Source organism: Chiroxiphia lanceolata, chromosome 15 (assembly GCF_009829145.1).
Source record: "Chiroxiphia lanceolata isolate bChiLan1 chromosome 15, bChiLan1.pri, whole genome shotgun sequence".
Classification (NCBI taxonomy): Eukaryota; Metazoa; Chordata; class Aves; order Passeriformes; family Pipridae; genus Chiroxiphia; species Chiroxiphia lanceolata.
In genome coordinates, this window is record NC_045651.1 from 8,668,745 (window position 1) to 8,694,586 (window position 25,842).

The 25,842-nt window shown below is 45.7% G+C and overlaps 2 protein-coding genes across 6 annotated transcripts; both read right to left on the reverse strand.

The window, feature by feature from the left end:
- Nucleotides 1-984: 984 nt before the first annotated feature.
- On the reverse strand, nt 985-16,692 carry SLC26A2 (solute carrier family 26 member 2). Of its 3 annotated transcripts, XM_032702782.1 has the most exons (4): nt 16,593-16,657; nt 15,516-15,519; nt 11,217-11,870; nt 985-8,990 (listed from the first exon to the last, which is right to left on the reverse strand). In XM_032702782.1, the coding sequence occupies exons 3-4, from the start codon at nt 11,856-11,858 to the stop codon at nt 7,485-7,487; spliced, it is 2,148 nt and encodes a 715-aa protein (XP_032558673.1). In that variant the 5' UTR covers nt 11,859-11,870; nt 15,516-15,519; nt 16,593-16,657; the 3' UTR covers nt 985-7,484. The 3 variants fall into 3 exon arrangements, with proteins under 3 accessions (XP_032558673.1, XP_032558674.1, XP_032558675.1); XM_032702783.1 differs by lacking the exon at nt 15,516-15,519 and having other exon boundaries at nt 16,593-16,692; XM_032702784.1 differs by lacking the exon at nt 16,593-16,657 and having other exon boundaries at nt 15,482-15,752.
- A 1,140-nt stretch (nt 16,693-17,832) lies between these two features.
- Nucleotides 17,833-22,634, reverse strand: LOC116794247 (probable E3 ubiquitin-protein ligase MID2). Of its 3 annotated transcripts, XM_032702786.1 has the most exons (7): nt 21,737-22,634; nt 21,562-21,657; nt 20,942-21,174; nt 20,825-20,847; nt 19,743-19,885; nt 18,854-18,886; nt 18,574-18,690 (listed from the first exon to the last, which is right to left on the reverse strand). In XM_032702786.1, the coding sequence occupies exons 1-3, from the start codon at nt 22,475-22,477 to the stop codon at nt 21,094-21,096; spliced, it is 918 nt and encodes a 305-aa protein (XP_032558677.1). In that variant the 5' UTR covers nt 22,478-22,634; the 3' UTR covers nt 18,574-18,690; nt 18,854-18,886; nt 19,743-19,885; nt 20,825-20,847; nt 20,942-21,093. The 3 variants fall into 3 exon arrangements, with proteins under 3 accessions (XP_032558678.1, XP_032558677.1, XP_032558676.1); XM_032702787.1 differs by lacking the exons at nt 18,574-18,690; nt 18,854-18,886 and adding an exon at nt 17,833-17,849; XM_032702785.1 differs by lacking the exon at nt 18,574-18,690 and having other exon boundaries at nt 18,771-18,886.
- Nucleotides 22,635-25,842: the final 3,208 nt, after the last annotated feature.

Genomic DNA, 25,842 nt, shown 5'->3' on the forward strand with positions numbered 1-25,842 from the left:
CAGGGTCTAGTTTGGAGGCCTGTCACCAGAGGTGTCCATCAGGGTTCAGTACTGGGCCCAGCATTGTTCAACTTACTCATCAATGACTGAGATGAAGGGGTCAATGCTTCCTCAGCAAGTTCACTGACACAAAGCTGGAGGAGTGGCTCATCCCCCAGAGGGCTGTGCAGCCCTTCAAGGGACCTCGAGAGGTTGGAGAGACAGAGACAGGCAGAGAGGAGCCCTCTGAAATTCAGCAAGGGCAAATGCCTGCACCTGGGGAGGAACAACCCTGGGCACCAGTACAAGTTGGCAGCTGACCTGCTGGAGAGCAGCTCTGCAGGGAAGGACCTGGAGGTCCTGCTGGATAACAAGTTGCCCGTGACCAGCAGTGTGTCCTGGGGGCCAAGGCCAATGGTATCCTGGGGTGCATTAGGATGAGCATTGCCAGCAAGTCAGGGAGGTGATCCTGCCCCTCTGCTGAGCCCTGGTGAGGCACATCTGCAGTGCTGTGTCCAGGTCTGGGCTCCTCAGGACAGCAGGGACATGGAGCTCCTGGAGCAGGTCCAGCAGAGGCTGCAGAGATGATGAAGGGATGGAGCATCTCCCTTACGAGGAAAGGCTGAGGGAGCTGGGGCTGTTCAGCCCTGAGACACTGAGAGGGGACCTGAACAGTGTCTGTCAGTGTCTGCAGGGAGGGTCAGAAGATGGACCGGGCTCTGCTCGGGGGTGCCCAGCAATGGGACAGGAGGCAACGGGCAGGAACTGGTGCCCAGGAAGTTCCACCTGAACACAAGGAAGAGCTTCTTTACTGTGCAAGTGACAGATTGTCCAGAGGGGGTGTGGAGTCTCCCTCACAGGGGATATTCCAGAACCATCAGGAGACAATCCTGTGCCATGTGCTCTGGGATGACCCTGCTGGAGCAGGGAGGTGGGACCAGGTGACCCACTGTGGTCCCTCCCAACCTTTCCCCATCCTGTGATTCTGTGATCAAGCACACGCAGAAAAAAACATAAATACCATATTTTAATTGTGCTAAAGAAACCCAATGATTTTACCATATTTGATAGAAAATTCTCATGCTAACAAATCTTCTACAATGGCAATAAGGCACATTAGCATTTAAAAATAACAACTGATACAGCTCAGACAGAGACACTGTAAAGGAGAGCCAACACCACGCAGAGGACAGACACCAGAAATGACGGCAGAACACAGATGACTACTGAAAAAATAAAACTGATGCCACCAAATAAGGGGACTTTTTATAGATATTATATGACTTTCCCACATTTTATTCAAATAACACATAAACTATTTTGTAAACTGGTCAGCTGACCAATGTGATCTGTTCCAGTTCTGAGGTCCTGTTGGCAAAGTTTGCCATTTCATTTGTTCTGCAAAAGATCACATCACAAATACCTAAAATTATTCTGAATTTAAAATAATTCAACAAATCATACCCCAGAATACACCAAGGTACTAGAGATGATGGTCAGGGACAGAAGACTGATGACTCGTGCTTTTCAGAAAAAGTGACACTTTACCTCTCCTTAACCGTGTTTCAGCTGCATTTCAAATATACATAAAATTTACTTCTTTAGGTAAAAAATCAGATATCAAAAACTTGGACCCAAGTTCAGCAAAGTTTGTTTCCTGTCTTCTTGTGGAATATTGGGATCATTTGGGAGCTGGACTAAGAGCTAAGTGCTTTCAGAGCTGGAGAGAGCTGCAATTCAAATATTTTTAGCAGTAAATTTATCTCAATGGAGATTTGATTCTCCATTCAATGCTGAAATATTTTGTGCATTTGCATATTAAAGAATACCAATATGCCTCAGCTTATAGATCTCTAGAAAATAAAATAGAAAGGTACTAATTATACTATGAACTAAACATATGTATATATATATATTAAATATTTGCCATTTTACCTAATGAGAGGCCTCATTTTTAGCATTGCAAGGATCTCAAATAAAAAAGCAAGATTCAGAATTATTTCCACTTCAGGCAGAATTTGACTGAAATGGTAAAGATCAGGTTGATTTTCACATGAGCAGTTGATCCTACAAAGGCTTATGAACATGATGACCCAGTGCAAGTAATTCTTGGGATTTACCAAGGTCATTCACAGTGCAAAGTCTGCACTAAAGACATGACTCCCTTTGGCTATGCCAGCAGAGAAATGCAATGCCCTTCTCATGTGGAGAGTTATATCAACATTGAAGTCTCACAACAGCATCCTACACTGAGACTCAGCAGAACCAACTAAGTTACACAAAGTACCTTGTATGGCACGGGCAGCAGATGAATATTTGCATCACAGCTCCACTGGCTTAGCCATGTCAATGAAAAAAAAAATTAAAAATGTAAATCACCTCAAGCATTTAAATCACTTTTCTAAAGCATGTGAAAAAAAACCCCACAACAGAAGATAATGCCCTGAAAGAGACTATTTGCCTGAAGAGTTTCACCCTCAAACAGATCTAGGACCAAGCACAGGCAGGGTTCAAGGCCAACCTCAGCACAAGGCTGTGGGAGGCAGCTGGGTTTGGAGGAGCTTAAAACCCCAGTGTGGCAGCCAGGATGTTTTCCTGCCTGCAGTACCTCACTTCTCAGTGGATTTTAACGTCTCTTGACAAAAGCCAGCAGGAGTGAGCAGAGGCAAAAGCGTGGCTGTGGGCTTTCTCCCAAGAGAGACAGCCTTCCATAGGCATGGAGGAGTCGTGGCAGCTCTGCTGCCCTGCCTGGGAGAGACTGAGATTAAAATTAGACCGAAAAAAATAACCATAAAACCAGAAATCCCTTACATATGTATCTCAGGACAGTGACTGAGGAGGAACTGAGCAGAGCACTGAGGAACCAGGTCCCGTGTTGTTATTACACTCCCTCTGGAGAAAGGCACAGGGCTGCACAACACCGTGTCCCAGCAGCCCCATAATAAAGACATTAAAGGTTAATTTGTCATTCCTGGACAGCACCAACAGTTACACAAACCCTCTCCCAGTCCCAAACCAGGCTGAGGCTCCAGCATGGGGACACACACAGAAGTGCTCCCCTATCAGCTGCCCACAGCCCCCTTTCTCCCAGCCCCAGCACCCACAGGATTCGTGGGGTTTGAGGTTGTTTTCCTCTCTCTGTTCAGGAGCTTTAGCCTTATCAAAAGATCTGCCATAAAAACTGAGCAGCAGGTCACATGTAACAGCAACACACACAAAACCAATGATTCTTCTATTTACAGTCAACTATATGCAATGTCTTGTAGCAAAACACAGAAAGAAGCATCAAGAAGTTGGAGGTGGGTGAATTAGGAGTGAATTAGGAGCAGGTGGAACTGCAGTGGCTCACAAGGAAATCAGGATCACTAAATCACACAAGACTAAGGTTGACAATGTCATTATGAATCCAAAAATAAGCACCACTGCAATGCCTTTCCCTGTTTTGTGAAGTGGACCTAAAATGGTTTTCATGTCAAAACACTCACACAAGTGAAACTTTTATTAGTGCAGCTGCCACGTTAAGAGGAACTGACACTACTATCTACAGCAGCAACACACGAGGAAAAAAGAGCCTGACATTTAGCAGGAGATTGCTAAAGACATTTCTAGGAGTCTTTAGTACAGCTGAGGCTGTGAGTGTTAATTTCCATAATGCCATGTTGTTGTCATTAATGAATGTGCTAATGATCTTGTAATTCTTCATTTAGAGTGATAATTGCTGATTAGTACCTTTGGGAATGGAGATAAAATGATTTATACCATCTTCCAGTCTAGCTTGGGGTTCTGAAGTTTGCACCTGGGAGGAATATTCCAGTTCTGGACAGATGCATAAACCCAAAACCAATTGTTCTGAGAGTCCCTCTTCCCATAGTTTACATTCAGCTGTGAGGAAGGGAGAAGAGAAGGCAGTGAGATTTCCCCTTAAAAAAACTGGTACATGTTCTCCACTGTTCATTTAGAACAGTAGAAGGCAGAAGAGCCCTTTCCAGGACAGAAGCAGGAGTATCACAAAAGCATAACTGGATATATACAGCTGCTGCAACCACCACACAGCAGCAAAAGATACATATGTGTGTATATATATATATATATATATATACACACACACACACAAATATATACATACACATATAGATGTGTGTGTGGATATATACAAAATTCCTTTATAAAACAAATTCTTTAGGGCAATAGCTTTCAATCAGTGGTCCCTGATTCCTAAAGATGAAATTGGATTACTTTAAATGGTCCATAAACATATTCAAGCAAAATGTGCTTCTTGCCAGTAGGCTTAAATCAGATTCATGTCACTGCTAAAAAGTTATTCTAGGCCTAAAAGGAAATGGCTGAAATCCACTGTTCTAAGATATTCCAACCATAATAAGCTCTAATCTTCAGTTAATTCCAAAGGATTCTATTACACTGAACCGTCTGGCAAATGGCATTTATTTTGGTTCCCTTTTAAACAGGGCAGTGTGCATTAATATAGACTTATTAATACTATGACCTCTGGATGTTATCTTAAATAAGAACATTAGAAGTTTTTCTTTGGGTTGCCTGGCTGTTTTTGCTGTTGCATTTTAGTTCTTGTTTTCCTTTATGGAATTTGGAAGCTGCATTGCCGGTTATGGCTGTGCAAACAGCACTGAGGACAAATACAATGTGCTCTAGTTAAACATAAATCACTTCAGTATATCTTTTACCTACAACGTAATTTAATTATTGGGAAAATCAATTCATAGCTGTTTTATTGTGCTTCTATGTAAATAAATACCCAGGAGCTACAAATACCCATTCTGCTAGATGTGGAAAGTATTAACATTAAAATTAACACTGCTATTCCTCCCTTCCTGACACAGGTAGAAATGGATTTGAAAAAACATCACAATAAATAAAGGTTTTCCCCTTCTCAGTTAGAATTTGGCTACACAAACCTGTGCATGGTCACAGATCAGAAGATTTCCACCTGGACAGCATGGAAGGAGTACGGGAGAGAGGGAAAGAGGAAAGAATCACCCACAGAAATTTCTACTTGACTTTTGTCCCAGTTGTGGCTGACCAGCCTTTAAGTCTCCTGGCCAGCTGCTCCTTCCTCCTCTCCCTCTCTCCTGCCCATGCCTGAAAGAAAAAGGAGTGAGAACAAGTAGCTGCAGGTAGGCAGGAAAATTACAATAACAACATGCTGTAATTTTTCATCAGGGCTTTAAGTGTTTCTAGCGCTGCTCTGCCCTCTGGCAATATAGTAGTTAAAATCAGCATTTAGAAATTATACTGAGGCTTTTGTTCGAAGTTCCAGAGATTCTGTGAACAAATTGTGTTGAAAAGGGACTCCCCCCCAAGCCATGGCCCCCTGTGGGGACAAACCTTCCCACCCAGGGTCTCTGATTGAGAACTCAACACAAACCGGGTTTGGTTAGGAACTAAAGCATAACTTCCATCATGCACTAACTGCACTCACTGCTTTTATACAGCTCAGGCTAATCTGCTCTGGTAATGTCAATTCAGTAACTACAATTACCCAAACGGCATAAAGGATTTTTAGCCCAGAATAAAAAAGTTCACACAGAAAAGGAAAAAATTCAGCAGAATTTGGGATTCATCTCCTTATAAACAAGCCTCGAACAGAACAATAATTGTGGGGTTTGAATACTGCAGAAGCTTTAGGATTTTCTCTCTGATACCCAGAGGCTTCTTTCCTTAACACTGCCAGTTCCAGAATATGGAATGCATAGATCTCAGTTATATGCTCCTTTTCAATATGTGCTACAGCCACCCCCCACCTCCCCCAGTATTTCTATAGGCTGTCATGATGTCCTAAAAAAATGTAGCATGTTCAGTTAACATATAAAGGACTCATCTTCCTGCTGTCTCATCCTTCTCTTGAGGTCCCACCTCCTAGTATAGAGTGTTACGTGACATTCAGCTTTCATAGAAAGAAGAGAATAGTTACTGGTCCTTGATCAGAAAAAAAAAGAAGAGAACAGTCTAAACTCAAAATATATTCCTATTTAGTAAACGTTTCACAATTCATATTGCATTTTATGCCTTTTTTGACTCCTGACTTTGAATGATTAAGGATGAGAATATTGTCGGTAAGCAGCACCTTTCCCTTTTGAAAGCTGTGAAGCACCTACAATTCAGACTGTAAACTCCCCTGGGAGAAAGTACCATCTTCCAAAGATGTACTGTGTGCTGTGTATAACTGGTACTCAGCAAAAACTGTTAATCTCTCCATTCTGCCTTCATAATTGTATTCTATCACTGTAAGGAAAGAGAACCTCTTCCTACCCAGTGCTTGTATTTCAGCATGAAGAACAGGCACTCTTCACTGTTCTGAACAATTTAAAATCCAAGTAAAAAGTTCTATTTACACTGGCCTGGTGAAACAAAGTTCAGTAAAGACTCTTCTTGGCTCCTTTTCCAATGACTGTATTCCTTGGTCTGTGCATCCCCCTTGCATAAAGTCCCTGGCAGAGCACGTGCAAAGGGTCTATGGTCAATAAAACCTGCATTCACACCCAAAGTCTGTGTGACACGAACATATTTGGATAGATGTTGGATAATCTATTTGGCCCTTTCCATTTTGGTGCCTGTGCTTCTGTTTGCCTGGCATATAAAACTGCCTATAAGGGACTGTTTTCTGTTGAAACTCAAGAACTAGATATTTTCCATATCTAATGTCCACAATCCTAAAGAACTCCTAAATATTAGGAAAACAACTGACTGAACCAGACTTCTAAGCAGTCACCTCTGAATAAAAATCATTAAAATCAAACTAGAGAGGTAACATTTCCATAGGCACAGGCACATAAAGGCCTGGAAAAATAAGATAACCATGCCCCCGTGGCCTGGCTGCATTAGGAGACAGTGCCAAAGCCTCTGGAGGTGATAGGTGGTTGGTTAGAAGCTATTAATGAAGATCTTTTCATGCATGTTTAGATTTGATTTATCTAGCTGTTATTTACCTTCAGGAAGGTTAAAAAAAATCAAACACTGCACAGTAAAGACCAGAGCAAAAAGTCCCTGTCAGTCATTCCTTAGCAAACATAAGGGTGTGGAGATGAAAAAGCAATGCCAGAACGAGGGACAAGAAATGAGCTGCCTCGTTCTTCAGCTGGACAGGATGACCAGACTACTTTAGAATCCTGCCCCATCCATAAAGAAAGGGTTGCAATAAAGACTTCAGTGCTGATGATGAAAACTTAGAGGGGAACTGAGACACTGAAAGTTCAAGAGAGAAGAGAAAGATGAGATGAACAACCGTATGAAAACTCTTAGAGTCACAGATTAGCCGCATTCAAGCTAAGAATTGCCTTCGTTCAGTACCACTTATTGGATCACTACACCTGGCAGGCAAATTTAAAGCATCTAAGCATACTGCACAGCAACCAGCATGCTAAGAACCACCCTGCCCTTTTTATCTGAGTGCACATATATTGATTGCATAGATATACAGACCCACAGACACTTTTTCCCAGGCTTTGTTCCAACTTGCTGTCTTTCCACAGCTAGTCCTTAGAAGCACTGGTCCCACCGTGTCCCTGGGTGCCCAATGCAAAGTCCACAGCCTGGTGCACACTGTGGAAGAGAAGGTGGTCCTCCCCCTCTTTAAAGAATTCCCCTCGGATCAGGGAACTCCTCACTGAAGGATTGCACTGGGCCAGGAGCACATGGACATCTATCTCCTTGTAGTCCTTGCAGACCTCCTTGAGCGTGCATATTCCTGCCGTGTCCAAAAACTGCACTGCACAACAGTCAATCACTATTGTGTGAAACTCCAGAGGTTCAGACACAAAATCCATGGAGATGCTGGTCTGGTTGTCACCAGAACCCACCTTTTTCTCTCTAAGCATTCTTTTTGCTGCCTTTTTCTTTGCTGCCTTCACCCAGACCGGGTTGACCCCAGTTTGCTTGTACAGGGTGGATTTGAAGCACTCCTTGTTGATGTAGTAGAGCGGGGCTTCGAAACGGAACACCACGATCCCCGGCTTGGTTTGCAGGTTCTTGTAAGCAGACAGGGATTCGTAGGTCTCGGACTCTGCCACCCAGCCAAGCAGAGGTGCCTCCGGCCTCTGAGTTCGGAAGATGACGCAGAGCATGGAGAAGCAAACGCCAACCAAAAGACCGATCTCGGTGCTGATGAGTGCTGTGGCTGCCATGGTAACTCCCCAGATCACTGTGTCCACTCTGCTCAAGTGCCACATTTTCGGCAGGTCCCTGAACTTCCGCAGCGCTCCTCTGAGGTTCACGATGGTTATGACAGCAAGGACACATTTCTGAAGGGAATAAAATAAAGGTGCAATCACAAGGAGGACTAACAGGATTACCAAACTAGTCACCATGCCAGAGACTTGTGTCCTACAGCCTGTGGACTCCTTGACAAGAGTCTTGGCAAGAGCTGCGCTGGTTGTGAAGCAATGGAAGAAGGAGGGAATGATGTTGCAGAAGCCAATGGCATACATTTCCTGGTTGGCCCTCACAGAGTAACCATGCTTCTTGGCAAACATCTCCGAGAGGGAGACCGTGATGGCAAAGCCAATGACAGCGATGGCAACAGCATCCAAAGCCACATTGGGAATGAGGGTCCAATCTGGAGGGCGGGGTGGCAGAAACCCAGTTGGGATGTGCCCAGAAATGCTCGAGCCATAAGTCTCTTTCAGCTTCCCAAAGTGAGATGCCAGAGTAGCTGCCACAACCACAAATAGTTCAACTGGTATCGGAGCCTTGAGCTTGGATTTAAAACGTTCATTAATCTCTTTGGCTGGGATAAGCACAAGAAAGCACAAGAAGCTGGTGATGAGATCACAGATGTTGGTCTTGTGTATGTTTTTGAAGATGTTTATCCAGGTGACTATGAGAGAGCCGATGCCTCCGCTCCGTGGGATGTCCAGGCCCAGGAGATACTTGACTTGTGAGGTTAGGACGGTGTAGGAGGCACCTGTGACAAATCCACTCAGCAACGAATCGGAGAGGTACACTGAGACAAAGCCCACTTGAAAGAAACCCATGGCCACCTGGAAGGAGTCGATCACACACAACAGATTAGGACACAGATCTTGTGGATTTTGTCCATGTGGGGCTCTGGAGGGAGCTGCAGTAAAATAAACCTACTGTGCACGGCCCTGGAGGACGAGGTATGGCCTGAGCATGGAGAAAAGAGTCTCCAGCAACCAAAGCAGGCTTTTTTTGGGGGGGTCTTCATACTCTGAACCTGTGTTTATTGTTTGCTCGTGGGTCCAGCTGTAAATGATGGTTATCCTGGTGGGGAAAAAAGACAGCCTGGCAAAAACCGCCACATTTGAAATACTGACTGCTTTTTCCATTTCTCTCTCAGTACTTTTAACCTCTGCGAACTCTGCAGGGATCTAAAAACTTTTCTGGTGGCCTTTGTCTCTCTTACACTGGAGTTCACAGCCTGCAATAAAACCACAGCTTATGGTGTAACAGCTGTCCTTTGCACTGCATAAGGTTTAGTGCATCTGACTCAGTATATGAGCTGCAAACTCCTGTGATGCAGATCATATAAACAGAGATAATTTTTTAAGTGTCTTGCCATTAACTTTTATTAATGCTATTTGAATGGACAAATGTCTTTCATTGGAATGACTGGTTTTATGGATACCTACTCTACACATGCCTCTTCATACCTGGTAAGTGTCCCTTCCTCCCCATCACACTTCATGCCAAATGGAGAAAGGACCTTCTCACAGCAATTTGGCAGAAACATTTTAATTCCCTGTGCTGGCCAACGGGGTTGTCTACACTGTTATCTCAAGACTGTAGGCCAGAACTTACAGGTATTAAACTTTCAGAGGTGTCAACTTGATATATCCCCTTAGGTAGTTAAGGTAAAAAATTAAGAAGGCTGGGATTTCCATGAGAACCATAAAGTACTACTGAAGAGAAGGCATGACCTGGACTGACAGGAAATCAGCTCAGAGCCAAGCTCTAAAAAAAAAAAAAAAAACCCCACTCCCTTACAGCCCTGGTAATTAGATTAATTCAAGGTTTTTCTAAGTGTAAAACATTAACAATAACTGGCATAACCTAATTATGCTGTAGGCAACTGGTGTGAGAAGACTTGCTTTTTATGATTTGATTGTAAAGTTTCTGCTACAAAGAATATGTGATTTTGATTGGAGCTTCAAAAAAAAATTTGAGGGTGTGAAGACCTATCGGTTGGTCTTCAGGGAGACAGCAAGTAGAATATACCTGACATTCAGAGGGACTGAAGATAAAGTAATCTAACTTTTTCATACAAAGAAACCTAATTGTACTTGCAAAGAATATTAAGTGCAATTCACAACTCCAAAACCTCATCCATGTCATGAAAAACAAAAGCCAGTGCAGATCAGGAGGTCCAAGATATTTCTGAAATTGCTCAACTTGAGCTTGTAGTGCAAGAAAAAGTTCCAGATTGTGCCTAAAACCAGTGTTTTAGAGTATCACAGCTGTGTTTCTTTTCCCCTCCCATACAGTTTAATTAGCTATCACCCTGGACATTTAAGAACAAATGAATGTGAACTCACAAACTCAAATACCACAGCTCTGCAGTACCATTAAAACTAATCCCATTCTGGTTAATGCATGACACTCTAAAACAAACATACCTGCTTTAATTTCAGCAAGCAGTGAATTTTAGGAAGTAAGTAGAGATAGACTGGTAAAATATTGTTAATATATTTTTATATGGTAATAATTTGAAGTTTCATTTCAAATACATTGTATTCTCTCAGTAGTGTCCTTTCCATACAATGGCATTGTTTTGACTTTAAATGGGCAAACAGCAAAGTTTTACAAGCACAGTGATAAATAAAAAGAAACTGGAGATCCACATTTTTTTGTGTTAAAAGGTAAATGATTGAAGTCTGGAATTAAGAGCTGATGCACGTTTTGGCCCAATGAAATGGGGGGATAAGCTATAAGCTAGAAAAAAAAATAAATAAAACTTCAGGCCACAGTAAGGAAGGTGGTGAGCAGACTGTGAGAGCAGTAGGTGGGGTGTGCAGGTCCTTGCAGTCCACAACAGAGAAGGAATGAAAGCCCAAAATGCTGTTAAAAAATGGAAAGCACCCAGAGGAGTTTCCTGCACCACAGTAACTCCAGCCCTCCCCACATCCACTGCCCTGAGACACAGACTGAGGACACGTCCAAACCCAGCAGGGTGTTCACGGGCACAACCACCTAAAGAAGAATTATAACTATTTCCACATCATACCTGTTTGTCCACCTCCCCTTACCTGATAAACTCCAGCTAAGAAGCTCACGGTGACTGCCACCGTAATCGCGTGGCAGCTCCTGTCACAGAGCAGCTCCTGCCATGTGCCATTCACTGGTGAAAGGGTGGTGTTCACACGTGCTGCTGCACCTGGGGGGACGCTGAGCACAGCTGGCTCCACGTCATAGCCAGCTCTCTCCACTTCACGATCCACCACTTGCCCCATCATCAGGCAGGTCACACCGAAGATGCTAACTGAGATGTGGCGGGAGGTTCCAAATATGCAATAAATAAGGCTCGCAAAAAAGGATGTATAGAGGCCATAAATAGGCTCCACTCCAGCCAAGAGAGAATAGGCAATTGACTGTGGGACTAGTAAGACCCCCACGATCACCCCAGACATTAAATCTCCCAGGAGATCCTCCCTTACTTTGTATTTAGGAAGCCACTGTAAGATGGGAAAGAAACCGAAAACCCAGTCTTTAACTTTGGTTGGAGTGCAGCTGCAGGTTTTCTTTGCTTGCTTAACCACCAGAGCCTTCATGCTCCTCTTCTTCTCTTGGGGTTCCAAGAACATTCTGTGATGGAAACTGCATTTGGCATCATCTCCTTCCAGCCCCTCAGTCACTGCATGGATGTTGTTGGCTTCTGTCATTGCTGCCATCGCAAGGACTTACTGAAAACACAAAGAAAGACCACCTGCATTAAACCATAAATGAATGTACTCTGTGAGACATTTTTTAGAGAGTGAACACAGTATTTATGGAAAGTAAGGGCTGAAAGTGTTACTTCAGCAGAGAGAAAGCAATTTCCAAGCAATTTTTTGAAAGATCCTCCCATCTTATCCCTGTTAATCAAGGAATGACCTTTCCTAGGAGGGAAGCTGATATCCCCTAGAGTACACCTGCTGGCAATGTTGTGAAATGGAAAGGAATGCAGCAGCACTGCTCCTCTGGGAGTCTTCCTTGAGAAAATCTTTATCTGCAGCCTGTTTCACCATGCAAAGACAGACACAGGGTTTATTGCAGTCCAACAGAAATTTCAATACAGTTGCTGCAAATTAACTAAAAATGGTATATTTCTAGCAATGTACAGCTTGGTCTAAATCTCTTGTGGATTATTTTTTTTTAATGCAGTGATTGCACCTGCCAAATACTGTAAAGACTTGTTACCTGAGAAGTGGCATTATTTCAGCCGGGGGGGGAAAAAAGTGTTCTTCACGCCTTTTAAAAGCTGTTTTTTCAAGTAAATTACAACTGACTAAAACAATACACACCAGTGGAAAACATATTAATGGGCACAAGGAAAGATAAGTGGAACAGTACCACAAGAACTTGTGCTCTGTCCAAGCTGCCCACAAACAGTAAAACAGGGTGTTTATACCAAAGCACATTTAATACTGGAAACATATTGCCTGACTGAAAGAGCACAGATAAGCTATAATGAAAGTTGACAGTAACAAGTGATTGTCAGCATTTATGCAGCACTCCCATTTCCAGAAAGCATCCAGAATCCTCCAGAAAACTCTTTCAGCCACAATACCTGCTACAACCAGCATTCTGAGGTTGATAACTTTCAGCCAGAAACCCACTGGCCTGGTGCTACAGTGGAGTCAAAGTGAGAGACAGCAGGAGAACCCTGAAAAGTCTCACTGCCAGGCTTCCCTTTCGACCACTGCAGTCCCAGAGTGCCAGTAACAACCTACCTCTTATGTGCTACTTATGTCTCCTCTGTGCAGTGCAAACATCAAACAAACTACTGTCTGTGCAGTGTTTACCACTGAATTAATTACCAAATTGCTACTGGAAGTAACAGTGCTGAGGATGCCACAAAGAGTCTGCCTCAAAATATGTTCACTTAATCACCATTTCACAACTAGACATAAAATCACAGAATTGTAGAGTCACTCAGGTTGGAAAATCCCTCTAAGATCACCGAGTCCAACCATTCCTCCAGCACTGCCAAGTCCCAATAAACCATGTCCCCAAGTACTACATCTACACAGCTTTTAAATCTCTCCAGGGATGGTGACTCCACCAGTTCCCTGGGCAGCCTGGACAACCCTCTCAGTGAAGAAATTTTTCCTGACACTCACTGCTGCTATCACTTCAGTGACTCTCTCAAAAACATGGGAGGGGAGAAGTAACAGAAGTGAATTTGTGTGGTGCTTAAGCTAACTTCCCTTGTCTAATGCTTTCCAATTCAGTATCTTAAACGTGTTTTAGAATAATCATGGGCTCAGAAGAGCCATGTGAAGAATCAGGATCTTTACAAGGAGGAAACATGCACTGCAAGACGTTACATGCTCAAAATGACACAATGATCACGCTTGGAGGAGATCCCCCCCCCTACCTTTCAAGTATCTAATCTCACCCACCTTTACAGGACTCCAGACTGTGCTCAGGGATAATTCACAGCACTCACAAAACTGCCTCCAAATACTACACAGTGAGAATGAAGTATTACAAAAGCCTGTGTCTGCACATTCTAGAGTTGTATTTGCTCAAGAAGTTTTATTCATTTTACAAGCACAGAGTTACAAATCAAAAAGCTTTTCACTCACTCAAAGCTCAGCAAATCAATATTGTAAAAGCTGAGGGGAAAAAAAAGAATCACCTCACACTACCTTTTATGTGTAGCAAATTATTTGGATGAGTTTGATTTCTAGATTTTAGTGATGAAAATCCTCCTGATTGCACTCTCCCTCATGCAGGACTTGTAGACAGCTCTTTTAAACCTGGGGTTTTCTAATGTGCCAGGGAACTCCAACACAAAACCCAGACAGCTCGGATTAGTTCTGCTGTAAAACATTTGTGTGGTAGATGATGCCTGAGTTTTGGTCATGTCCAGAAAGAAGAGAAATGTTCTAAGTAAAAATCTCTTTGGCTATGAACCTCTGAGCATATACTGGGTCTTTTGTGTTGACTTGCATGACAGCTTTCTCTACGTGGCATGAAAGGGGCCTTTCATCACACAGTCCCTGCCTCTCCCCATGTCAGGATAAAAGGAAATGACACAATTTCTAACTCCCCTTTGCACCCTCTTCTGCCTCAGTGTTGCTCTGTGTTATTTTTATAACCGTTAGCCCAAGCTTGCCTAAGAAAACTGGATTTTATTCCTAAACATAAAAAAAAAAAATAGACAACCCCATTGGTTTAATGGATAGGACACTGAAGGATATTCTGTATATTTAGATGGGAAAAGGAGCCACTGTGTTTTTTATTTTGAAAGCTGCTCTTATGTACAACTTCGTAAGCCTAGAATTCACTTTTATCAGTTCCTTTTGGCTTGAGTAAGGTCTTCAGGGTGTGTCTGTTTGCCACAAACTTTACTCAAGATAAAAAGAAAAAGACTACAACACAGAACTGAGGGATTTTCCAGTATCTCTCTCTTATAAGTGACTGCCAGTCACTTATCAGTGACTAAAGATATGGGGAGGTTCTGCAGTTCTGGAGGTCTGATGCCTTTTACAGACTCTTTCTGGAGCCCATCTGGGCCTTTCTTTCTGATCCCATGATACAGCAGAGGTGAGCTACCACCTGCCTGGTATCTGTCTTTGGGGGAACACAACGTGCAGCACAGGGTTGGCTTCCACATTCCTCTGTCACAGATCACAGTCACTTGACAGTAAGGGAAAAATTGATTGTGAAGCTCATTCACCTACTGAAATAATGTACTACAAGCTTAAACTGAAGATGTGAGCATCTAAGAGTAGAAACTAAATCAATGGTTAATCAGAAGTATTCCTTCTATTACACTCATCTCAGTTTTCCAGATTATTTTTCTACATTTCATGTGCACGAGTTGACACTGTATGTGATCACTACCCACTCTCGTGTACCTGTTTTGCTAGACATGAAAAGTTAAAAACTAATGTATAAACACATGATCTAAAGAGACATGAACAATTCCTTAAAGATCTGTAAAGGAGAAGCAGGTGAGGTGAATCAGAAATCAATGAACTGAACCAGAGCTAGGCTACTACCTCTGGTTTGGAAAATCTCCCCCTAAGAGTATAAAAGGAGAGCATATCACAATATTTTGACAAGTAAAGCTTTGACCTTACTTTTGTTGGACAACAGCCTTTTTCAAATAGTGTCTTAACTCTTGTGGAGCAACAAGGAAATTCAATACTGCCACGATAACACCGAGATAAGCACTGGAACAGCACTGTATGCACCTTGGAATTTGACAAAACACTTAACATCCTCCAACAAAACATTCAAGCCACGAACATTTACTTCAACAAAGGACTTAAAATAACGTGAATACCAAAAAAAGACATACCGTGTTTAAGCAATACATTTGGGAGCAGAACGACCTTACTTTTGGCACAATAACCACCAGCCATTCAATCATGCGGGAAAACCTGCAAAGCCAGACAACAAACCTCGCTTGTGTGAAATATGTAATCTCCTCCTACTTCAAGTGTCGGTTCTCCTGAGCAGCAGCAGCGAAGCCGCTCACCAGCATCTCTGGGGAAGATCCCACGGAATCGGCAGCCCCGCTGGCAGCCAGCCTTTCCAGGAAGGTCATCTCACCTCCGAGAGCAGCTGTACGAGTGTGTTGGCTGCTCTGCCCTGCCCTGTGTGAAGCAGATCCCTCCTGCACACCAGCCACAGCCTCGCACAGCGCTCCGGCAGGTTTGCTAATAAGTACTTCCACCAAGTCAGGGCCCTCCTCCCGCCCTCACCGTTGGCAAGCAGAGCTGAAGCACTGAAGAGCTGCTGTGTTGGGCGGTGAGGAGGATGGGCGGTGGGAGAGCTGCCCAAAGGTATTTCCTCGGGCAGTGGCCGCCAGCTCAGCTGCCCACCACGGCCCCAGCCCAGCTCCATCCGCAGGGCAGCAGGGAGAGAGCCCGTCCGGCTCCCAGTGGAAACCCACGCACTGGGATCGTGTTGGGTAACGGTGTGCTTACAAGAATGCTGTTTGTTGAGCTGGCTGGGGGTTTTTTTTATGTTAACAAAACCCTGCAAGAAGAAGAGACACCAAGAAGAGAAACCCCACGCGTTGTTTACACTCCTGAAATTGCGAAGTTTTGCTGAGAGCTCGTGTGTCGCTCTGGGAGCCAACCAACCAGCAACTTACGCTGCCGGGAGGGCGAAAGGGAAGTAAGTCACAGCAGCATTTTAGTTTGTAAAGCAACATTCACTTTCACCCGCAGGGTCCCGAATACAACATTCACTTTCACTCCTTCACATCCAGCCCCTCCGCTCCCGCCTCGGCAGGAGCTCTCGCTATGGACCCGCAGGTTCCATCTGCCGCTTTCCCCCTCTTACCCTGCGGAGCCGCTCCCGGCGGGGCTGTGAGCAGCAGCCCAGGAGGGTCCGCAGCCGGACGCCGCTGCCGCCCCGACCCCCTGCCCGGCCCGGGCCGCCTCCCCTCCCTCGCCACTCACCGCGGGGCCGCCGGCGGCTCCTGCAGACCTCGGGCGGGTGGGACCGACGGACAGACGGACCGACGGACGGGCGGACCGAGCGCGGCGGCTCCCGGCGGCACCGCCCCGCGAGGGGCCGGGAGCGGCGGGCAGGGAGGACGGGCAGGGCCGCGCCCCTCAGCCCGCCCGCCCTGCCCCGCTGCCGAATGGATGCCGCGTGTGGTCCGAGTTAGGAGGGGCCCGCGGGATGGCTGGTGCAGAGAGTGGCTCCCTGCTTCTGTTCCTGTTCCTGTAGCTGGGGAAAAAACCCGCCCTGCAGCGAGGAACCCGCTCCGTTGTTGAGGAACCCACGTTTCAGGCGGGGAAGTCACGCTTCTAAGTTGAAAGATTGATTAGGGTTGGTAACGCGAGGTAAAAGTGAGCTTAAACTTTCCGCAGGTAGGGAAACTGCAACAGTTTCTGACAGAGGACAGGGCCCCTTTTTCCTCTGAGGTACCACAAGGATTCGTAAAAAATTAGTCTTTCAAAATCCCTCCGTGATGTTTATTTTGGTGTCCGGGTGTGTCTGGGAGGTAATTCCAGCTGGGAAGGACGGAGAATCCCTGACAATGTTGGTATTAAAAACACCAGTTTTTTGTTCGGTACTGGGTTTTTATCTCTAGGCTGGAGGTCAAGGCTGGAGGGGCCATGCCCAGCCTCGTCTGCCTTTCCTTCACCGTTTGCAGAGAAAAGCAGAGATTTGATCTGAAATCAAACATTGCGCAATATTTGCATTCCAGGTGGAACCTTGAGCTGTCAAAACTGAACGTGAATGTATTTTAGCATATGCAAAGCTGTAGTGTCCCTCAAGGTCTTTCACTGTCCCTGCTGGGGTAAAGAGCTTCTGCTTGGGCTGCTTCATGCACATAACTGTGTCTGAAGGCAGCAGAACCACAAGCAACCGGCAGGAATATCATCTCTTCCTCCCCAAGGTGTTGGACAAGCATAAAAATTACTAATCCAGACCACATATGGCACAGGCGGTTTTGCTTCTGCTTCGGATGCCTTTGATTGTGCAGGATGGGCAGAGGCAAAAGCTGCTGCCTTAGAGCCAAGATCAGCATTGCTGCTGCTTAGTTTTGTTGCAGTTCCTATTGCGCTCTCAACTTTAGGACAAAATAAATTGCCACTGACTTTTGCAAACTGAATTACTTTAATAACATGCTGCCAACACAGTATTTGATACAGCCGAGCAAAAATGAGCAACTTAATAGTATTTCCAACTTTGAGGTTGCTGGCCTAGGAACATGCAGAGGTAATCGTGAGGCACTTGCAGGCAGCACTCAAGGGCACAAATGATTCCAAGCTTCCAGCAGCTCTCATTGTTGGTGTTCACCTCCCAGAAACTCTGGACACTCTGCACGTCTGGGACAGCACTGCACATATTTGAGTCCTGTCCTGGTTTTGGCTTGGATAGAATTCATTCTCTTCTCAGTAGCTGGTACAGTCGATTCAGTATGAGAATAATGTTGATAACCCACTGATGGATGGTTTGGCTGTTGCCGAGCAGTGCAAGAGTCCTAAGCCAACACCTTTCAGTTGCCTCATGCTCTGCTAGTGAGGAGCTGCACAGGAAAGCTGGGGAGGAGCATAGCTAGGGCAGGTGACTCAAACTGGCCAAAGGGATATCTCACACCACAGAACACCATGCACAGTATATAAACAGCAGGAGGTAGGCAGAAGGGACCAATCACTGCTCAGGAACAATGTTTGCACATCATAGAATGGGCAGGTGGGGAGCAATTTTATTGTGCATCACTTGTTTTAGTTGGCTTTTCTCACTCTCTTTGCTCCTTTCTACTACTGTTATCATTAGTAGTAGTATCTTTATTATTATATTTTGCTTTGTTTCAGTTATCAAACTGCTCTTATCTCAACCCACAGGTTTTAGAAATTTTTCAGAATTTCTGAGGAAACCCACCAAAGCCAGTATTTGAAGCGGTACAGAAAGTGAAGACGGAGCGAGTGGGCAAACCAGGATTTGAAGAGCTGGCTGAAGGGTGAAGGGAGAAGGCAGAGGCACGGGGAGGGGCAGCAGAAAGGGAGGAAACACGTGGGTTATGTGGATGCTGGGGTCCACCTGTAATTCTGAGGTGGGTGGACAGCACGTTTTGGGAAATGCTGCTTTTTCGCTTTTAACACAGTGTGCTTCTTTGAAGAGCTGCCTTGGAAGGAGTTACAGCCAAAAGAGAAGCCAGAGGCAGAGGAAAAACTAGGTGGATAATGTGGATGCTGGGGTCCACCTGTACCGCTGTGAGGAGTTGAAATCACCACCTCTTTAAAACATAAAGAAAGAGAAAAAACACATTATGATTAACAGATAATTGTCCACTGATGAAAGCTGGACTTCCCAATCCAACCCACCCCAAATATATGTTAACTGAAACACCTTCTGCACTCTCTTAGCTGCTCCTATGTAATCTGAGATGGGAGGACAGCACATTTTGGGAATGCTGCTCTTTCAGTTTTAGCACAGTGTGCTTCTTAGTGTACCAAGGCTGTACAGATGGTGGCCAGTACGTGTGCACATCACTCACTGTCACACACACTCCAACCCCAGCTTCTCAGCCTTGACCCACGGCTCACTCTCACTGTCAGTGAGGGCTGAAGCACCATCAAGACAGCAGTAACAAGGGAACCCTGATTTTTTCGATTCAGTTGGACAAATGCCCCACCACGTACAGCTCTGGGATTGTAGGCTGAGCATACAAAGCATTACCAAAAAGCAGAATTATTTGCACAGAAAGAGCAGAGTATTTATGTCGTAAACAAACTCCACCTGCTGCTGCTGTGATGAGTTCTCAACTTTCCCCTTGAATCAAAGGCATGCCACAGACAGGGGAGGAGTTGCCATTATCTTCTCTTAATCCTCATGGAAAACTCCTAGAAATTCCACACCTCTTTGCCCAGAGCCTGTTTTAACAGGGTGTATCCAAAGCATGCCCCAAAACACTGAAAACCCAGGACAAGTTCCCTTCCTGTACACACATTTGCATTGTATGCATACAAAGTTAGGAATCAACACTTCTAGGGGTACTTCACTGTACTTGGTGTCTTGTATTACAACCCTTTCTTAAAGATGTTTGGTTGACTTTTCCATCTTGCTTTTGCTATAGTGAAATGATCACTTACCAGGTGGTGGTTTAATTGAGGACTCCATGTTTGAAAGGAATTGCTGGAAAAGGCATAGAATATTACGTGTTTTTGATTCATCCAGAGCAATAGGTGGGTTTGGCACTTTCACACCATCCGTGACAGGAACAGGCTTCCGTTCCCTAATACATGCAGAAAGGAATCATAGAACCATAGAATCACAGAATCATTAAGGCTGGAAAAGACCTCCAAGATCATCGAGTCCAACCTGTGACCCATTCCCACCTGTCAACAGACCAGAGCACTGAGTCTCAGTCCAGTTGTTCCTTGAACATCTCCAGGGATGGTGACTCCACCACCTCCCTGGGCAGCCCCTTCCAATGTTTAATCACCCTTGCTGTGAAGAATTCCTCCTAATGTCCAACTCAATCTCCTTGCACAGTGTGAGACTATGTCCTCTCATCCTGTCCCTTGTCCCTGGGAGCAGAGCCCAACCCCCACCTGGCTCCACACTCCTGTCAGGGAGTTGGAGAGAGTGAGAAGGTCCTCCCCGTGTCTCCTTTCTCCAGGCTGAGCCCCCCCCAGCTCCCTCAGCCCATCCTCACATGACTGAATCTCCAGACCCTTCCCCAAATCTGTTGTCCTTCTCTGGACACGCTCCAGTCCCTCAATGTCTTTCTCACCATAAGGAGCCCAGAAGTGGACACAGCACTTGCGGTGTGGCCTCACCAGTGCCCAGTGCAGAAGGACAATCACTTCCCTGGGCCTGATGGCCACACTATTTTTGGTACAGGTCCGGCTTCTTGTCTACCTGGGACACCGCTGGCTCATGTTCAGCCACTGCTGACCAGCACCCCAGGTCCTTTCCCACCAGGCAGCTTTCCAGCCAACTCTTCCCCCAGCCTATAGCTGGGGTTGTTGACCCTCGTGCAGGACGTGGTGTTTTGCCTTATTGAACCTCATGCAGTTGTCCTTGGCCTGTCGATCCAGCCCATCCAGATCCCTCTGCAGAGCCTTCATGCCCTCCAGCAGATCAACACTCCCGCCCAGCTTACTGAGGGTGCACGCGATGCCCTCGTCCAGATCATCAGTAAAAATATTAAACCTTGGGAAGATCTTACCTGGCTTGAATTGCTGTAAAAGCCTGCAAAGACATTTTGAAAGTAGGATTAGCATAGCACAGGCACAGGCCAGCCCAAGAGCTGTGTATCTCTGGGAAGGGGGATGCTGTTAGGTACCCTGGTGAAAAGAAGTATATCTTTCTGATTTCTCAGAGCCTCCAGCTCCTGAAGATCATGGCTGGCTGAACCTTCTGCTTTTCGTGGTTCTTATCCCCATCTGAATCCGAGAAACTTGTTGGTTCTCATAGTCACTGAGAGCTTTCAGGATCTCACTTTTTTTTTTTCTCTAGCTGCAGACTGATCTCTTTGAATAGGCTCTCCAGCCGTTGCCACTGCAGACCCTCCTTAACCTATTAAGAAAACACTTTCAAAGCTGTAAGGGACTGTGTAGGGACATTTTTCACACGAGCTCTCACTCAGAAAAGGGCCCTGTCTTTTCTGGGATGAGAGAAGTAACTAAAAATTGAATAAGGTTGGAAAAATAAAAAAGCCACACACCAATCACTCATCAGGAGCACGGAGTAACAACAACTTTCAAGCTTAACTAAGAATGTACCTCCCAGACCGATACGAAAGTTATTCATCATCCTCCCTCAAAGAAGAAACCTCAAAATACACTAGAACCGCCCAGGATCTAAAAAAGCTTCAGAATCCATGATCTGGGAAAGGGCAAAAGAAAACCTTATCAGTTACCAGCATGCAACCATCCCCAAAGTGATATAGGTCTTGGAACAAACCTTTACTTCCTCCGCTTTTTCCAGCAGGTTTGCTATGCTTCGATCCAGCGCAGCTTCATAGTTTTTCACCTCTTTTAGAGTTTCGGGAAAAACACGCTACAAATATAACCAGTGGGAGATATCAGGATAGGACTCACATACATGCACGAAACCAGCTGTCCCGGCAGCCTCTTACCTGTGCTTGGCCAAAAGCCTCCTCCAAACTGATGATCTTGTGCTCCCTGTGGGAGCTGAGGACAGAGCACAGCATGCAGATGCAGACCTTGTCCGTCTCGCAGTAGCATTCCAGCAATTTGCCGTGCTGGGGGCATTTCCTCTCAGCCAAAACCTGGGCACCACAGGGCTCCACCAGGATGTGGTTCTTCTGGGTGTTCTTTGTGCTGTGCTTGCTCAGGTGGGCTTGGCACAGGGAGGCCTCGCAGGTCAGGCAAGTCTTCACGGCTGGATGGGGCTCCTGAAGGCAGAAATCACACAGGATCACCTCCTCTTGCTGCTCCGAACTTTCCTCCTCCTCTTTGCATTGCACTTTCTGCTTTTCCTCCTCTTGCTGGTCTGAACGTTCCTCCTTCTCTTTGCATTGCACTTCCTGCCTTTCCTCCTCTTGCTGCCCCAAACTTTCCTCCTTCTGTTTGCATTGCAATTCCTGCTTTTCCTCCCCTTGATGAACAGAAGCGTCCAAAAAGTTCTCCACTATGTTGCGGAGATGGAAGTTGGGCTTCAGCTCCCCGGTGGGGCCTGTGGGGGAAAGGCAGAGTGGGCACTTGGAAGGGCCCCGCTGGCATTTCTGCTCCTTCTGGATGCACTCCTCGCAGAAGCTGTGACCGCACCCCAGGGACATGGGGTTCCTGTAAATGTCCAGGCAGATGGGGCAGGTCAGCTCGTCCTTCAGCTTGGCCGCAGCACCCGCCTCGGCCATGGCGCCTGAGCCTCGCAACAGGGCTGAGGGCAAGGAGGAGAGCACTGGTGGGAAATGAAACTGAGAGTGGGACAGAGCCTCTCGTTTGCTCTGCGGGCCAAAAGCTGCTGCCTCCTCCCCCTTCAAAGGGAGGGTCTTCCCTCTCCTCCGCCGAGCTTCCTGCATCTCGCCTGCCACGTGGCAGAAGCTTTGGCCGTCACAGGGCGAATTCCATTCAGCAGCTCAGAGCTGGGAGCTTGGGTGCTTCAAGGGTAACAAGGCAAAAGAGTCCACCCCTGCTTACACGGGGATGCAGCAGCCAGGACTCGGAGTGGGAAGGAAAGCTGGGAGGAGTCCCTGCGGGCACGGGGCAGCTGCTGCGGGCAGGGAGGTCCAGAGAGCTGGACCAGCAGGGAGAGAGGTCCCCGAGCTGGCAGGGAGGAAAAGAACCAAACCTGCCCCTGTTCGCCTCTGCAAAGACACCTGGATGGACCTGGACAACAAACTGGGACTGATAAATGCTGAGAGTGGGCAAATGCATCCGTTACTTAAAGTGCAGCCTCCAGAGCCCCTGTACAGACTTTGAGTGGCCCAAAGCTGAGGTCTGTGTCAGGGAGTGGGGAGCTCCTGCACCCAACAGAGCCCAGGGCAGGATTTGGTGTCGGTGCTCAAGGCACAGGTGGGAGCTGCAGCTCCGAAGAGCAGCCCAGGACAGCTCACTGGGCAGTGAAGTCCAAGCAGCAAGGTGTTTGGGACAGGGTGGGATTGTTGGGGTGTCCTCTGCAGGGCCAGGAGTCGGAACCCACATTTCAGGCAGGGAAGTCACGCTTCTAAGTTGAAAGATTGATTAGGGTTGGTAACGCGAGGTAAAAGTGAGCTTAAACTTTCCGCAGATAGGGAAACTGCAACAGTTTCTGACAGAGGACAGGGCCCCTTTTTCCTCTGAGGTACCACAGGAATTCGTAAAAAATTAGTCCTTTAAAATCCGTCCCTGATGTTTGTTTTGGTGTCCGGGTGTGTCTGGGAGGTAATTCCAGCTGGGAAGGACGGAGAATCCCTGACAATGTTGGTATTATAACACAAGGTTTTTGTTCAGTACTCTGATTTTATCTCTAGGCTGGAGGTCAAGACTGGAGGGGCCATGCCCAACCTCGTCTGCCTTTCCTTCACCTTTTGCAGAGAAAAGCAGATCTGAAATCAAACATTGTGCAATATTTGCATTCCAGGTGGAACCCTGAGCTGTCAAAAACCCCATCAATACACAGTTGGAGAAAGCGAGCCCAGCTTCGAGCCTGCAGAATCCACGTTCATGTCTTTCAGTGTTAGGCAAATGCTATCAATCCTGCTGTAGAAATACTGAATATTTCCATAGGAAACATTTACCCTCTCCATTATGGTTTAACTAGATGTCATGGCAACTAGAACAGGCAAGCTGCAAAGGAAATAAAATAGCTCCCTCCCTCTCCCCTGACTATCCACTGTCAAAACAACCAGTGACTTTGACTTCCCAATCCCCTTAGGGACTTCCATGGGAGTTTTAATTGAGTTTGAGGTATATGGTAACTCCACGACGACCAGAGCGAATCCATGGGAAGATTGACATCTATGACAAAAACAGTAAGAGGAGCCTTATGTGTAGGGACACTGCAGAATCCTAGCAAGAAATCACAAATCCAAGCAATAGGTGTTACAGCATTTTCATTCTTGTTCTAGAGGCTGTGGAACAACTTGGATCATGAAATGCATCATGTCTTCATGGACAAAACAAGTAATATCTTCTTGGAACGTGATAAAAAAAATAATCCTAAGCATTATTTTTTCCCTGAACCACTGATATCATTAAGGTTTTTTTTTTCTTTTTACTTTTACACTGATTTTCTAAAAAAATGGGGGGAAAAATCCAAGCAAATATTTAAGATAACTAAATCATTTAACTTCCATCTGCTTTCCTTTTCTCAAGATATATTAAGCTTTATGGTTAATATTTGTGTGCTAAGGCAATTTTGGTCTTGGAGAAATGTGCCCCTGGGCTCCTCACGCTCCAGGATCTCCTGCCAGGGAGCAGTGAGCTGGGGCTTGCTGACACACAAACACCAGCATGTGCCATCCCACTCAGTCTGCCTGGCAAACCCACTGCCTCTGGCTCTCCAGATTTCTCCATCATCTTTATAAATATCAAATCTCCAGAGACCAGTTCCTCAGACTGCAAAATAATCTTGGAAAACACTCCGTTTTGCTCCATGGAGCACACACTCCTGGGCAGCCCAGGGAAGCCCTCCCACCTTGCTTTTTGCCCAGCAGCTCTTGTACCGCCCCACTGGGCCCTGGTCTCACCCAGCAAATTTCTCCACAGGCTGCATGTGATGGTGTTATAATCCCTCTCTACTCTGACAATAAACCCCAGTTGCAGTGGCTCTCCCTGGTTCTTCTCAGTCTTTTCCAGGCTTCCAGCTCTGCTTTATCACTCAGCAGATAAGGGCACCCTCTGATTTCCCCCAGCTGGTTTATGCCACCTGGCCCCCAGCCTTGCATAAGGAGCCTCCTGCTTTCAGTCACGTCCTCCTGGTACCTCCCTGCCCAGTGCCCTGGTCCTGCTGGGTGCACCTCCACGGGAGGGCTATGGTGGAAGTGCCTAAAACCATGATATTTTATCTCCTTAACCTTCCTTCCCTGTGCAACTCACAGTCCACTGAGATTTGGGCCTGCATTTGCATTATGTTGTGATAAGTTTGGAGATGGAGAAGATGGGAACTGCCTGGTTCCCATCTGTGAAATCCATCTGTGTGTCAAAGCTGGGACAAACCTTCCTCCCCATCCAGGCATCTGGTCACCTAGACCTGCTGGGCTGAGAAGGCCCCAGTGTCAGACATACAGTGTCTAGATGTGGCAGGTCTGCCTTATTTAGAAAGCCCATCAGACTAAGTAACAGAAAGAGGCCTGTCCTAGTGTTTGAAACGCATTTAATTTAATTGTCACATCATTCAGTGCTTGGCTAAACAAAAAAGAAGAGCCATAAAATCAGCTACTTCACTCACCTCCCGTCTTCAGGCTTCTATCAAGGATGAGAAATGCCAAGTAAGAATGAAGTAAGTGGAGGGAAGTGGGGTGTAATAAAAAATGAAAGATGCAATGAATCCAAGTTCTTAGATAGTCAAAACACTTAAGCCATAAAGATATCAATAAAGAAATAAGGTCTGTCCATATCTCAGGACTATGTATGTCACAATTATATTGCTATCAAGAAAGAGTGTTCTGCACAAATATCTGTGCAGAACTGCTACACTCTCGGTGTATGTCATGGTCCAATATTGTCTTCTAGAGTAAAAAACTAATTAGGTAATAAAATTTTCAGTGTTGTGTGTTAAAAAGCTTAGTTAATTGCTGGA

Excerpts from the sequence above, each read along its gene's own strand:
- SLC26A2 (XM_032702783.1), bottom strand. The coding sequence starts at position 11,858 with ATGGCAGCAATGACAGAAGCCAACAACATCCATGCAGTGACTGAGGGG. Across the intron at positions 8,991-11,216 it reads TCTTAGCTGGAGTTTATCAG|GTGGCCATGGGTTTCTTTCA; the intron begins GTAAGGGGAGGT and ends GACTCCTTCCAG.
- LOC116794247 (XM_032702787.1), bottom strand. The coding sequence starts at position 22,477 with ATGGCCGAGGCGGGTGCTGCGGCCAAGCTGAAGGACGAGCTGACCTGC. Across the intron at positions 21,658-21,736 it reads AGGCTTTTGGCCAAGCACAG|CGTGTTTTTCCCGAAACTCT; the intron begins GTAAGAGGCTGC and ends TTATATTTGTAG. Across the intron at positions 21,175-21,561 it reads AAAAAGCGGAGGAAGTAAAG|GTTAAGGAGGGTCTGCAGTG; the intron begins GTTTGTTCCAAG and ends TTTTCTTAATAG.